At 34.8% G+C, this 11,909-nt stretch overlaps 1 protein-coding gene across 3 annotated transcripts in view; it reads left to right on the top strand.

Moving 5' to 3' along the window:
• Positions 1-7,397: 7,397 nt before the first annotated feature.
• The window catches only part of LOC123541765 (uncharacterized), a 51,597-nt gene continuing 47,085 nt past the window's right edge, over positions 7,398-11,909 (top strand). For 2 of the 3 annotated variants that reach the window (XM_053532140.1, XM_053532138.1), the window contains exons 1-2: positions 7,398-7,551; positions 9,901-9,970. In XM_053532140.1, the coding sequence (XP_053388115.1) occupies positions 9,939-9,970 (32 nt within the window). In that variant the 5' untranslated portion in view covers positions 7,398-7,551; positions 9,901-9,938. The remainder of the gene's footprint in view (positions 7,552-9,900; positions 9,971-11,909) is intronic. The other variant, XM_053532139.1, reaches the window with a different exon arrangement.

The raw sequence follows: 11,909 nt of genomic DNA, 5'->3' as shown, positions 1-11,909 counted from the left end.
TGAAGTTGGCGCAGCTGATTTATGTTAAAAATAAAAGGTCTTAAGTACCGGAAATTTATTTTAAAAGACATTTTCTTAAAATGTTATAATAGTGGACGCAACTTGACCCCGATGGTTGACCTTTGTATTATAATACATAATGAGGTACAACCTATTATTGAAATGGTGTGTACGTAAAACGCTGTATACAAACTCATTCCATATAAATATACACGGCCGCCCTAAGCACCCCTTATTTCTACAATGAAATAATCGATATGAATAATCAGCCTAAGGTCAACCATCGCGGTCAAGTTGCGACTGCATTATAGTGCTGGTAGAAAACTACGATTTATTTACAAATATATACAAACGCAAAATCTAGAATGTAGTCCGTTCACATTCCATTTAGTTACAACAGTAACAACACACATTAATTAATTGTTTAACTTTTCATAAACCTAGAGTGTTTTGTGATATACACTTGTAAAGATTACACACTCGAAACGGTAACCATTCATTCCTGGAAAATAGATTGATACAGTAACAAAAGCAATCAACCACAATGGATACGGTGTGAATAATTTTATAGCAGACGAAAAGCTCGTGAAATAAAGATAACAGGTCATTATATCAAGCGAAATATGAAAGTTTATTCCTGCGTAAGAATATTCTGCTAATAGTTTAAATGTGCGGAAATTATTTCTGCGTGACAGCCTCGACCCACAAATTTAGCAGAAAATAAAAAGTCGCTATACGGTAAGTCAAAAATAAGGCTGTTACATCTTAATAATAACATATTTCTTCAGTAACATTGAACTACATTTTGGACTACTTCAAATGTAACGCTGAATAGTCACTTTCCATTAGGTGTAAACAGTTCTTAACAGGTAATTTTGTTAATACTGAACATGTAGATGGATGGGGATGTGTTTTTAATTTCAAAGTAAGCGTGCATTTTGTTTATTCTTGTTTTCCCTAATTTAAAGCTTTCGGACATTTGACTGGACAGGCCATCATTTTGAGAGGAAACGCGAATGGTTTTACGTTCCGAGGTACTATAAATGGCTTTGAATGCACTGAAGTGCCTAATAAATAGCATATAAATATAACATTTACAGATTTCAAAATAAATGCTGTTTATTATAATAATCAGTTCTTTATTTCTTTCAGATCACTGCGTGAAAAGAGACGGCCTTTGTCTTCAAATGACTTGGGTATTGTCAAAACAACCGCCATCTTCTATTACGGATGGACACATATGTGTTATAAAGAAATACAAGAATGTAAGCTAAATTACATGAAAGTTTGGTTCGAGGTTTTGTTTGAAAAACTACAGTTTACCGGCTTGAAAGTTAGACCTACTTTAGTTGAATGGCCCCAACGGAACCGATCTGTGCGCGGATCTGTGCGCGAGGGGGGGGGGGGGGGGGGGGGGGGGGGGTTCGGGGGAAGATGTTTTTTCTCATTGTCAAAAAGGTCATACCCGTTTGACTTATTTTTGTCTTCTGAATAAAGAAAATCAACCTGAATGTGTACCATGTCGAACACCACTTACTATTAAACTTATTTTAATCGATTGTATGGACAACGCTCCACAGCGCAGTACATACTATGGCGTTTAATCTTTGAAAGAGTTACATGAAAAAGTTTCATTCGGCAATATTATCTTATTTAAAACAGATAGGCATTATCACAAAATCTGAACACTATATCTTTTGCAATATTATTATGTTTACAACTGATATTGTTGACACTATAATAGTTTAAGCGTATGCTTTACAATTTTACGCTTTCAAAATATCTTCTTCTCGGCGATATATAATTTTGTTTGTCGATTCACCGTAAAATCCAACTAATTCATTCATAAAGGGGTACGGAATATAATATTACGTAAAACCTATGCGTAAAATTTCAAATATAAGTCAACTTAGTAAAACATACGGATACAATTTATATATTTCATATATGTTATAAGAATATATATGATTATACATTAATTAAAGTAGAATAACTTCTTAGGGCATAAAAAAATACGTTTTGTTTCCGTTTTATTGAACATATGACATTATAGAAAGAATGGCTGAGTTAAACTGCGAAAGATACTTCTACAATCGGACTGTGGTCTTGAAATCGTAGTTGCGAACAATGGTTAACACCAGTTTTAGTCTTCATATAAAACCAGTTTTGCATAATTAATTTTGTTTCATGTTTCATAGAGAAGGAATTTATGTTCAATTTTGAATTCTAAAACGTTGCAAACTTTTATGAGATACATGCGTATTCACACTGGAGAACGTTAATACAAGTGTGGCAGGCTTTTTATTGTTGCATTTAAGTACATACTAATCAACACGCTCTTGATTACTGTATGACAGAACATTTTATGCTACAGGTATGCTACAACGTTTGATTTAATATTTTGATAGGATAAACATTCCGTGGCAGAGTGGTTAAGGTCGCTGACTTCAAATCACTTGCCCCTCATCGATGTGGATTTGAGCCTCACTCAGGGCGTTGAATTCTTTATGTGAGGAAGCCATTCAGCTGGCTTACGGTAGATCGGTGGTTCTGCCCAGGTGCCTGCTCGTGATAAAATAATGCACGGAGGGGCACCTGGGGTCTTCTTCCACCATTAAAGCTGGAAAGTCGCCATGTGACCTATCATGTGTCGGTGCGACATAAAATCCAATCAAAAAAGAAAAGAAAAAAGATCCATCGTTCACATTATTGATTTTAGCTTACATGTACAGGCTCTGTGCAGTTTCCCTTAATACTCACAAACCAGAGTGGATAGTTCCTTTTAACCCAATAAGTATGACAAGTATGGGTTTGGTCGATACAGTTACAATTATAAAATTAGAACCATTTGAGATGTGCTTACACAATACTGTTATATCAGGAGGCGTATAACTCTGTATGTGAAATTGTACGGAGAAGGCATATATACCTGTACACCTTTATAAACGGTTATTTCCGCTCAGTTAGGGCATAAGCACCCCACAAGTATCTCACAATATAACAGAAACAGGGGCAATGACTTAACTAAAGAATATTTTGTCGTCATTTGTTACCACTAGAAAGGCAATATATCCATGTTAAAACAGTTACATTGTATCTACATTACCCAATTTAGTGTTTGTATCTATACATGTAATTTCGCACAGTGTTATGTAAGGTTAATTAACGATTTAACTGTAATTGTTTTCCTGCGTATGTTTTTACAATAATCGGGATAACGGTAAGGTGCTGTAACGATGTGGAGGCAGGTCACATCGCTTGTTTTACATTAATGTTTATATTTTATACCAGATTTATATAGCACTTTTTTTAGATCAAAACGTTAAAATGTGATTTACATAGCGCAAAACCAGCCACTCAGGGCGCCAAATTAATCCTCTACTAGTACAGACACAGAGCGATCTGACAAGAGGGACAGAGTGAGACAAAGCCCTCAGAACATTGAGGGAGAGTAATCCTTTTTGATACCATCCTGTCGGGCTAACTTAGCCTACCTCTTTGAGAATGGACAGTCTGGTTCTTTAACGTGCACGTTGAATATCACCGATACATACAAAGCCGTCTGTCCTTCCTAGGATGAACCAGCACTGGCTTCTTAGTTAAGCGGGAGACACTCAAGAGCATCTTAGAAATTTCCATTGCCAAGGCCGGGATTCAAAATCCCGGATGTCTGAACTGATTACAATGTATGTACAAAATTAAACTCTTTTATGTTTGGCAATAATTATGTTACCAGGAAGTAATACAAGCATGTATATATATATATTGAGAAATGACCATGCAAATTTTGCGATGTGCAGCAATATATACCGGTAATTGCATACAGTCCATGGTCACATGCAAAATCACTCAGCAATTTAACAGAAAATTTGGATATCAAACCAAAACTACCAAGTGCTTTGCAAGCAATCGATGTATTCCGAATGTGAATTAAAGGACTAGTGTCTTTAAACACGGACACATACTCTTCTTTGCATTAGATAGATAAAATGAAAATGCATTCAGTTACAAAACTGTAGCATTACTTCTATATAACATTTTGATATTATGAGAGATTACATGCAATAAGTATCCATACTCTTTGTCACATCTTAAATACCCACAGAAAATTGGCATGTGTTTCTCTTTCAGAATATCTACTAACGTATAGTTCATTATCTTCGTCGCACCAACAGACAGCATAAGGATCATTCAGACGCTTCAGCATAACCTTTCTTTCTGTACCATCGCCTGTTATCTCAACAACTTTCTTTGTTTCATTTCCGTCTTCATTGGATACAGTAACAAAAACAGACCCATCTTCTGTCAGTGTAAGACGTCTCGGACCTCCAACGGTTCCATATCTACTTAAAACCTGACCTTGATAATTTAATACAAAAAGAGCTTTGTTATCTCGATCAGAAACGTAGATTGAAGAACCTTTTGCATTGATAAATTGTGGACGACTAAGTATATTGCCTCTCATATTTATTATATGAAGCTCAGGGGGAGAAATTAATGACACAACTAGTTGCCCTTTGCAGCAGCATATACCCCAGTATTGTGTACTGACCCTCAGGGTACGTTTCTTCCATAGCTTTTTTGAGGAGGTCGAAACCAATTGTATTTTTCCTTCATACGGAAGAGTGACGGCAAGTTCTTCATTGGTAACTGCTGTGACACCCCAAGGTTTGCCATTTAACCTTATCTGATCTGTGAGAAAATCGTTGCATGTGTTTGCCATTTTTTTACAAATTTATTGCGGGGTAATAAAAATAAACCCCAGATGTGCGTTTAAAGGTGCGGATTTGACTGTGATTTTTTTTCTAAACCAGGGCTCCAGATAATTTAAATCAGTTTTATAACATATTTATTGGGTGTAACACCCATGCATTTGTTTGCAGTTTAGTTTCAATTCATCATTTAAGTTTTTGCTTCTTTTTCCCCTGGCTTGCTTTGGCTTCACACTCGCTACCGAATAAAATTATAAAAATAGAATATTCAATATACCTTTAGCTATGTGTTGGGGATAGTTTTGTTGGTTTAAAGAATGCGTAGAGTGCTTGTTCACTTATACATTCTTAGAAAGAGACATTTTTGTTTATTCCGCCCCCGGAAGTTGATATTTAAATCGACACCGCTTTAAAAATACACTACCGTACCATCAATATTAATTCCCAACTATTTGATTTACGCAGACATTGATGTAAATAATAGTTTAACCTCTAGAGGTTTATAGAGTACCATTCAATGCATGTGTACGTTCAATGTGGGAGAATTAATGCCGACTGTGCTCTGTTACATAAAGCACCCGGGACAATTCAGATTTTGTTTACGCAGTAAAAAGTCATTGCGTGCATTTCTGTTATTTCATATACGTTTAAAAATTATCAGACATGTGTATATGCATTATTTCATTTTAGCGTAATTTACGCTAATACGCATCTTATCTGGAGCCCTGTAAACAATTTTACTTACTGATATATTGATAAAACGATGTGTAGATATATAAATTTACAGGCGATATACTGATTTATATATGTTCTGTTAATTACTGTGTGTGCTCTACTTGGTGAAGTTCTGTAAAACAGCTTCCCTTGAGTAATATCTACGCCCCTGTTAGCACTGGTATTACTATGTAATAGGAGCGGAAAAATGTGTAGCCCGATACAGGACTCGAACCTGCGACCTTCTGCTTGCAAGTCAGATGCTCTACCAACTGAGTTAATCGGACAATCGATATCGTAGACTAATTATATACATTATATACACACTGCTACATTCCTCCCTCCTTTTTTTAAAGACAAACTCAGATTCTTTTGACTAACCCAGCCATTGCTTCCCCCTAGCTCTAGGATTCCAAGGCTAGTCACCACACTCACGGCACCAATGTAATAGGAGCGGAAAAATGTGCAGCCCGATACAGGACTCGAACCTGCGACCTTCTGCTTGCAAGTCAGATGCTCTACCAACTGAGCTAATCGGACAATCGATATCGTAGACTAATTATATACATTATATACACACTGCTACAACTATTAGGAGGCTTAGCATCATGAAAAATGGAATATATACATTGAAAAAGTAAAATGAGGTACATTATCTACCATAGAACTAGTAAAACCAACATGAATATTTCATATTTTCAAGAACTGATGACAACACCTTCGTTGACAGCAAATGGTGTAAACATATTAAAGGGAAGTCACCACTGTTAGTCAATTTGATTGTAATATACATTTGCGCGCTTGTATTAAAAATCTTCAAATGCGCGAAATTATGAAGATATACTGAAGTATATTTTACATTTGTGTTTATCATACTGTACATAGTGCCCAATAAAATCAAGCGTAACTATAGTTACATTTCAACACTTGCTGAGGAAGGCGAATCCAATTCTTGCGATGTAGAATTTCAATGTCGCCGCTTTGGTATGCAGTGAAACTGCCGTCTTTTTATGACGTAGACAACATTGACGTCTACTAGATCCTGTCTACACTAATTTCCGGTATAAACCCTTTACAAAAAATTCTTTACGGAAATGATCAAAAAGTTAAATTTCAAATCAAAAATAAAATTTGAAAGAAATATCATCTTTCAATCTAGAACCGTAAGACGGTGAATCCATATACTTTTTAAAACGCTTAAATCAATTGCACGCTGAGCATGCGCATTTAACCTGCTCGGTTTTGCACGCTGGGCATGCGCATTTAACCTTCTCGGTTTGGCACGCTGGGCATGCGCAGGAGAACATTTATTTGCGCGGTAGCGCACGCTGCACGCTGAGCATGCGCAATAACTATTTCTCGTTTATGCACGCGTTTCTAACCGTGCAACACGTTTCACGTTTCGCCTTCAACACGCGTGTTGCTCACGTTATCACGCAAACTCGGGGAACAAACACGCAGGCGCCACTGTATGTCTTAATATTTTGATTTTGACACGAATTGAACTATTTGCATAATGTTATAAGATTATGTTAGGTAAATACTATTCGGATCGCCATTGCTTTTTAGACATTAACAAGGTTTGATAGTAACAAAAATGAAAACAAAGACATAGAAAATATCTTAAGAGCTTACATGATGTTCTTTGTTGATTTTCATTTTTGTTTTGAAGACTTTTATTGGCCAGATCCAAACATACGGTTTAATACAGTGAAACACATAAAATGACATTATACTCCATGAAATCAAATTATAATGACATCAGTCAAGCTATTCCTGTTATTAAAGTTGTATGTGAGTAGGTCGTATATGTTCTATATGCCTACCTGCGTTTATTTTGAAAGTCACAATTGAGACTGACAAGTAATACTCCATATATTTAGCTAACATTCGGTAATCTAACAACTTCTGGATGATTCAGGTATGAAAAATTACTAGGTTCATAAGATAGCGGAGCACCATACGACAAGTTTAATGTTCAAGTATATTTCATTGAAATAGTTAATGAAGATTACACAAAAAGAACACCTCACAACTCAACGCTTGCCGAGGAGGTAGGACTTGAAATAATTTATTTCAAGGATTTTCAGTAGCATTTCATCAGTTAAACGCAAATGAGAAAAAGGTAAATCTTTAATTTTCTACGTTTAATGGATTCAAACGTCACTCTTTAATCCCATTGTTTTTCTATGTTACAAGACAGTGTGTATATATATATATATATATATATATATATATATATATATATATTAGGTAAAATTATATTTTAATGAGAACTAAATTGTCTCGTACACGTACAATCAAAATGGAATGGTAGTTACTAATTGTACAGTTTGTTTGTTTGTTTTTGGTTTAACGCAATTTATTTATCAGGACTTCAGTCATGTAATGGTGGGCAGAGAAAACCTTATGAGTGTTTCTTGATTTTGCACCAGTATAAATTTGTTTCCCATAGGTAACTGCCAACTTCTCCACATGAATCAGAGGTTTCAGACACAATGTCTATCAATTCGCCACTAAGATCATACCATGGGATCGTGCTTGCGACCACGTGATACTAAGTTCGGTGCTCTCTGAGCTAAGCGGGCAGGCTTGACCAACTGTGTAAAGACTTAACAATAAACGTACAATTTGTCTCAGAGCTATTAGATGATAGCCCGTTTGAATAAAAACCATTTGTTTATTGTAAAATATAGCTACGCTAATTCAGACCTAACGCCGATAAATTAAAAAAAATGAATTGCAAAGTTAATGCTTACGATTGTCCGTCTGAAGGAACAATTTAATAATTGGTATCACTGAGGATAAAACCTTAGCAGGATAAAAGGTCCTAAAAAATCTTGTAATTTTAGAAATAGTAATCCTAATACGAAAAGTCTAACTGCAATATTTCGGTTGAGTTTGATTAAAAGTAAGCTGCAGTCAATTAAAATTATGTCCATTGTATTAATCCAAAAGTGCATTGTTTCACACTTTTCATGCTTTAAAGGCAACTGTATTGTTGAAAATTTCAATGAATTTCTTATAGAATATATATGTAAACAGGAACTCGAGGATGTTTCATAATGAATGACATAGCCATACCTGAGTACCAGGCCAAAATTCTCAAAAATGTCAAAGTTTCTCTTAGTTTTAATTAAGAAATAAAATATTCATGAGAAACGAACGACAACATAGAATCGGCAGATCCATGAATCGCACTAGAGAATTAATTTTTTGATCATGTTATGTCTTTCATTTCGCATGAACACCGAAAAAATGTTTCATTTAATGTATTACCATTATATTTCCTTTCCATTTGTAAACAGTACTAAATTATAAGTTGCACACTTTTGGTTTCATTTCACATTAAGATCAGCTTCCCGGCCACTCTGTTCACCAGACGGAACAACTGCGGAACTAAGTAACTTTCTCACTCACTATACGCGGACGTCGTCTAAGCAGCGGTCTGTTATCACTAAGCAACATTAACGTAACTTTCGCGCCTTTCCTTTTGCTGTTCATACGAAATAAATGTCATAATTTTCAATTGAAAATAATAGGGCGAATGCAAATATTTGTTAAAAAATCCCACGGACGCTTCGTGAAAAGTAATCTACAACGATGTGAGTAGTCGAAAAGAAATCTCAGTTAATATAATAATTATTATTGATAATAGCCAATAGTTTGCTAGTTCATCGAAATATCCCTTGACACTTCAAAGTTTGCCTTGTTTTAAGATTTAGAATTGCTCGCTCAGTAAATTCAAAGACCATGAAAAATATAAAACATTCTTGAAAATAGAATATCGCTCTGTATGACTTGTTTACTACATCCACACACTGTCTACATTTAGTCATTTTTTGAGTGCATGCTGTTTTTGGATCTTCGAGGTCTTGGAAGTCGAAGAAGTCGATTCGTTAAACGGTCATACAACTCCGTCACAGGACATTGTAGACTATCATGGTCTTAAAATTGACATATCTGTATATTGTGAAAAGAGTATTGATAACATACACTTGTAACAGTATAATACCACTGATATCATGCCATTAGTGAATTTAGTTTAAAGATGTCATAATGATTTAGTACATGCAGGTTAAAAACCAACTTGTTTATATACACATTGTTACTTTGAACTTCATCCCCGGTCACAAGGTCTAAACGTTTGTTGCTACTTTGTTTATTGTTTTGGTTGCATTTTACAGTAGTTATATTTTGGTTTATGTAATTGTATACCTTCTTAACCGTTTTAAAGTTTAAAAGTCTTTGCGTATATTCAAGCAAATGTAGGCCTATATTTCGGGAAATTGGTGACTTCTCTTTATATTTTCTACATTTTATTGCAGTATAAAATTCGATACACATGAGATAGCAAATGTATGGAAAAAAACGTTATAGATAAACTAAAAGGTAAAATTTATTATAGCATAGGATATACATGTTCTATATTTACTTTACCCATGTTATTTACAAATAATGTTTGATTTTGTAGATCTCAAACACATTGAAGTGTTTATATGTGTAGTAAGTATGGCATCCTCAAGTGCAAACCAAACAGACAGGTAAGAAAAACGAAAACATATATATCAATGTTGATAAAGTAATTCGGGTTATGAAAATATGGAGCAGAGGTTCTAGTTCATCTACCTTTCAAACTCTAACGGTAAATTTCTCATATAAGATACCGACAATACTAAGCAAGCCTGTGTCTAAATATTGCTTGTCTTAAGTTTAAAAAATCTGTACTTATCCATATATAGGTGCATTACTGGGTGTATTTTTGTAATTTAATATAATTGAACAAAATATACAACAGTATTAATCTACCTTTATAAAGAAATTGTATGTATTCAATGTATTGTCGAATAAAAATTTATAATAAAATTGATAGGTGTTGCTACGGAAGAGCATTAGTAACTCGAAATTTCGACTTCGTATCTTGCCCTTCTATCCGCTAAATTTGAACGTCTGTCCGTCTGTCAAAGGCCAAAATGTAATGGACGACTTCTAACTCTTCAAAGTGGAATCATCTATCTACATATCGATATATTGTACCCAACATGTAGAGACTTGAACATCAATGTATGACCTACCCCATAGCCTCTAGAGCTTCTCCAGATTTCAAACTGTATCCAGACTATATACATGTACATTCATTTACATGTATGTATGTTTAGGTGGTAGAGGCTCGAACTAGGACAAAAACCTTCCAGATATGGTAAAAATAGTGAAATATTCTAAGCTTGAATACTTCCAGGTAAACATCTTTGACCTCTCCTCAAAATCTACATCTATCCATGTACCTAATCTTGGTCAGATTCATAACTACACGTTCATGTAAGGTATGTCTATATTTCCGTATCATATGGGCTCAAACTAGGTTGAAAATCTTCGAACTTAGACATGATTTGAATAATCATATCTTTATGAGCAAACTCTGCCCGGCCATCTGTTATCTGTTATCTCCGTGTCTTCACCGTCTTTACAGACGAACTACTTTACCTGTCTGTATCGTCCCACAACCACAAATTCACATATACAAAATATATACAACTGTCTATTATGACTGGAAAATCGCCTTACATTAGATGACTAGGCTGATGCAGTTTTGTACCTATTATTACGATTAGGGCTTTCTCTAAGCTTAATAACTGTTTTTAAATGTCTATAACGTTCATTTTGAAGATTGAACAGTAGACATCTGCATTGGAATTTTAGATCTGAGAGCTTTTCATAGTGGTTTTTATACTTCCACGTTCTATATATATGTGATCAGTCTATAATAATGTTAATTTTGTCATGATCGGTAGATTCTTCCCAGTTATAATAATCAAGCTGCAACTCTCTAATGATCGGTATACGCGTCGCAGATAGAACACAACAGTGGAGAATGAAATGTTCGAGTGTCTCTGAGGCACCTAAGCACAGGCGACAAACGTCATCTATTTCTTTTTGATTAAAGGCTGCACGGTTTGAAAGATATAGACTCCACACATTAATTTCAGTTTTACCGGAATCTGTTTGCATCGTATGCAGACTTCGTTGGTATTTGTACTAGTGGATGTGGTTTATTTGGCACCATTTTTCTACAGTTCATATTTTTCAAATTCAGTACCTAATATTGGTCAGGACCTATACATCACCGTAAACTATTGTAGTTAATAACTTAAAAGTTCGAGTTACTAAGCCGAAAATTCGAGTTACTAAGTTAAAATTTCGAGATACCTAACTCGAAATGTCGACATAGTAACTCGAGACTTCGACTTAGTACTTAGTAACTCACATTTTTGACCTAGTAACTCGAAATTTCGGGGAGACAACTTTTTCGGAATACTTTAAGTACAAATGACATTCATTTTCAAAGGAAGAAAACTTTTTCCGATTATTTTAAGTAATCGTCGAGAAAAAAGTTGTTTCCCTTTGAAAATGAATGCCGTTTGTAAAGAAATAAAGATAAACAATTGCTGAAAACTGTGTTCCACCTTGTTATGTGAAATTTCA

The sequence above is a fragment of the Mercenaria mercenaria genome, chromosome 19 (assembly GCF_021730395.1).
Source record: "Mercenaria mercenaria strain notata chromosome 19, MADL_Memer_1, whole genome shotgun sequence".
NCBI classification, from domain to species: Eukaryota; Metazoa; Mollusca; class Bivalvia; order Venerida; family Veneridae; genus Mercenaria; species Mercenaria mercenaria.
This window is presented reverse-complemented; position numbering and strand designations above follow the sequence as displayed.